Source organism: Perca flavescens, chromosome 12 (assembly GCF_004354835.1).
Source record: "Perca flavescens isolate YP-PL-M2 chromosome 12, PFLA_1.0, whole genome shotgun sequence".
Taxonomy (NCBI): Eukaryota; Metazoa; Chordata; class Actinopteri; order Perciformes; family Percidae; genus Perca; species Perca flavescens.
This window is the reverse complement of record NC_041342.1, coordinates 34,589,560-34,593,636: the sequence shown is the minus strand read 5'-3', so window position 1 is coordinate 34,593,636 and position 4,077 is coordinate 34,589,560. Positions and strand designations below refer to the sequence as shown.

At 40.5% G+C, this 4,077-nt stretch overlaps 1 gene segment (V, D, J or C); it reads left to right on the top strand.

The window, feature by feature from the left end:
* Positions 1 to 2,468: 2,468 nt before the first annotated feature.
* On the top strand, positions 2,469 to 2,963 carry LOC114565608 (T cell receptor alpha variable 18-like; the record flags this gene model as incomplete). The annotated part of the segment is given in 2 exon segments: positions 2,469 to 2,565; positions 2,656 to 2,963. Coding segments are annotated over 2 exon segments (354 nt in total), but the record flags the coding sequence as incomplete, so codon positions are not given.
* Positions 2,964 to 4,077: the final 1,114 nt, after the last annotated feature.

The following is a 4,077-nucleotide window of genomic DNA, read 5'->3' as shown; positions in this document are numbered from 1 at the left end:
ACAAGGAGGCCAGTCGAGGAAAAGTGGAGGGAGCGAGCAGGGACATAGCCTGGTAGGAGGTCAGAAATGTAACTGGTTGCGAGATTATGGAGTGCTATGTACGTGATGAGGAGGGTCTTAAATTCAATACGGTAGTGCACAGGGAGCCAGTGTAGATTGATAAGGATAGGTGAAATATGTTCAGGTGGTCTGTTAACAGTGAGGATTCTAGCAGCAGAGTTTTGAACAACTTGGAGTCTGTTTTTAAGCTTAGAAAAGATACCTGTGAGAAGAGAGTTGCAGTAGTCCAGATGTGACGTGACAAGGGCATGAATTAGGGTTTCAGTCCTGGATTGTGACAGTGAGGTTCTAAGCCTGGAGATGTTACAGAGGTGAAAGAACAAAGTCCGGGTGATTGCTTTAATCTGGGATTCGAATGAAAGGGAACCGTCCAGAATGACACTAAGGCTTTTGACTTGAGTTGACAGATCTCATCAATGGTAATATTGAAGTTATGCTGTTTTGAGAGAGAGGATTTGGAGCCAATGAGCAGGACTTCTTGTCTTATTACTGTCAAAAAGTTTGAGTTCATCCAGTTTTGAATGTCTTGAAGACAGTTGCTGAGTGAGGTGGGAGAAAGGGGAGATGAAGGTTTAGTGGAGAGATAGATCCATTTTGGGATAAAACCAAAACGTATCTTCAGATCTCCTCTGCTGCAGTGACAGACTCTGCTCTGTACTACTGTGCTGTGAGGCCCACAGTGACAGCAAACCCACAGTCTCTGTACAAAAACACAAGCTGACACACTGACAAGCTGCTGGAAGACTTTTTTCTACACTGTTGTACTGAACTTTGTACCTCCACTAGAGGGAGACATTATCAAGTAGGAGGTGCACTACTTCTGCACTGTGTTCAACCATTCAGTCAATAATAAGTGCTGCTGTGAAGAGAACAATTCTCAGACTGAATGTTGAACATCAGCTAGTTTCTCCTGTTGATTTAAACCTTGTTGTAGAGATGAAACATTGGCTGTGGATTATTCTTGCTGCTCTTTTCTTTGGTAAGATACAAAGAACAACATGGTTTTATTAAGATTTATATAAACTGCAGTTCAGAGCAGAAATCTATGAATATTTGAGCGGTTTCTGTCCAGAGTAACAATGTACAGTTGACATTTTCCACTGTCTTCTCCTCTCTGCCTCATGAACAATGTTAGTCTAATGACTTCATTTTCTCTACTTTGTTCAGGAATAATAGCTGGAGACAAAATTTCTCCTGATGAAGCTGAATTCAGTAAAAGTGAAGGAGAATCTGTCACACTCAGATGTGAATATGAGACAACATATAGTTATCCTGTGCTCCACTGGTACAGACATCATTCTGACCTTCAGGCACCTCAGTTTATACTCTGGAAAAGAGCAACAGGCACATCCAAATACATCCCAGATGAGCGGTATGAATCCATAACATCAGGGAAGTCAACTGAACTGACCATAAAGAGACTAACCCTGGCAGACACAGGTCTCTACTACTGTGCTCTAGAAACACAGTGATACAAAGTCTAGAAGAGGCTGTACAAAAACCTGAACACAGATACCTGACTACTCTTCAAAGAGGAGGGAAGTGGTATTCAAACCACAGCTTCATATCAGATGGATTCTGATTATTCCAGTTTTATCAGAGTCCCTGTGGTTACAGCTGCTAATGTAACACTGTGGGAGGATTCACATGAGCAGCAAATCCACATCAATAACAAACCAACTGTATGATGGTTCAAACACAAGACACCATGACAACAAATAAATGGACACTGACTTACCTACTAAATCCTCTTGTTGGCCATTAGGCCACAATGTTAAAATTTCCCATAGCCTTTGATGGGAAATCTTCGGGAAATTGCTTAACATAGCTTAAAACAACCCCCTTTTGTGGCCATTTTGTATCGCCGTACTTTAATTATCATGCATCCCAAATAGAGACTGAAACACCAGTAAAACTGAAATCACTGGTTGTTTATATTCCGTACCATCATAATTCACAGAAGAATTACAGATAAGATATTTCTACCTTAAGAATTTCATTTCAACAGAAGCTTCCCCAACAACTCCACCATCTTTGAATTTGACCTCAAATGCTGCAGAGGACAAAAAGATAACAAACTTTACATTCTAGAAACATTCTGAAAAAAAAAGATGTTAAAATATTAATTCTCAGTTCACTTTCAAACCTTTTAGAAAGAAATATCAAAAGGCATGTACAGGTTCAGTACAATTTCCACGTATTATACATTCGAGAACATGTTAAACAGGAACCATATCAGCTGAAAACTACAAAGATCACTTCATACAAGACATGTTACACTAGGAAAGGAGAGAGGGACAACACGTGTTAGGTGTAAAGTAGTCAGTAGGGGGAATAACCCAGGGCTGTGATCAGGTTCCTCCTTCTAATCCACCAACTTAGTGTTGATGAAGACTAAACAGAGAGATCACAGCCTTCTTTATACTTGCTGTAGCTCAGAGTTACTCCACACTGCAGATATGAAGCCTCTGTTCATCTCAGTGTTGCTGGCTGCTATGAGCCTTGGTATGAACACAACTCTGTTTCTTTGATATCAATCCAACATTGATATGATTCTTTAACAGCACACTGATTCTGTTTGTTGCTGTTTTACAGAATGCAGAGCACAAAAAGACAACGTGCTGCAACCAGAAGGAGATGTGACTGGTACTGAAGGAGAGGCAGTAACACTTGGCTGTCAATATAACAGCAGTTCAACTAGTAATAATCTCTTCTGGTACAAACAGGATGGAAACAACAGCCCCAAATTCATTCTGAGCCGCTTTCAAGGGGATGAAGGGAACACACCAGATGAGTTCAAGGAGAGATTTTCATCTACACACAATTCCAAGCTGAGATCAGTTCCTCTGAAGATCCAGAAGCTTCAGCTGTCTGACTCTGCTGTGTACTACTGTGCTCTGAGGCCCACAGTGACAGGAAACACCAAAACTCTGTACAAAAACCTTTGGAGCAAAGACAACACAATACTCCACAACATCCACCAGAGGGAGTCACACACTGTTAAACTTCATAGTTTTCATCATGTAGTCTAGAATCACTTTACCTTAGTAGTGTAACTGAGAGAAGTGAAAACAGAGCTACGAGGAGACGGAGAGACTCAGGGAGGAGCTGAGCTGTTACTGAACTATAGAAGAGAGAGGAACTTCTATATTCAACAGAGATCAATACACAAACCATCAACATTACCTTTATTCAACATGCTGTCACTGCAGTATTGTGTGTTTTCTCTGCTGTTTCTCTTCATTTTAATAGGTATGTTAGACTATAAAGCCTAAAAACGTTTTTTCTAATAACATCTGAATGTTAGTCATGTATTAAGTATTTTACAACATTATGTCTTCCTTTAGGTGTCAGTTTTGAAGAACCCACTCCAGTAAAGAAAGAAGAGAACAGTTTAGAAGGCAGCTCTGTTACTCTGTCCTACACATACTTGGAATTGTCAACTAGTAATTATTTCTTCTGGTACCGACAATATCCAGGAAAACCACCAGAGTTCATCATCTCAAACTCTGCTTCAGGACAAGAAGGAAACAACAAAAACGTAATCCCTGGATTGAAGATTAAAGTGGAGGACAAACAAATTCAAATGATCATCCCCTCAGCTAAGGTGTCTGACTCTGCTGTGTACTACTGTGCTCTGCAGCCCACAGTGACAGGAAACACCAAAACTCTGTACAAAAACCTTTGGAGCAAAGACAACACAATACTCCACAACATCCACCAGAGGGAGTCACACACTGTTAAACTTTAAGACAATCACACAACATCTCAACCAACATCAGAAACATCCACCAAAGGTCTTCTTTCTCTTCACTGCTGTTTCATCTTTTCACCTTTCAGCAAAATGTTATTCTCTGGCCCCGCCCACTGACATTTAACTCAACCAATGAGATTACTTCTGTCTCCAGAGCAGAAATGTTTGAGGAACTAAAAGCACAATCAGCTTGATGTTGAGAAGAAGGGCTGCACATCAGAGAGGCTGTTTAGTTTCTCATTCTACTGCAGTGGAAGAACATT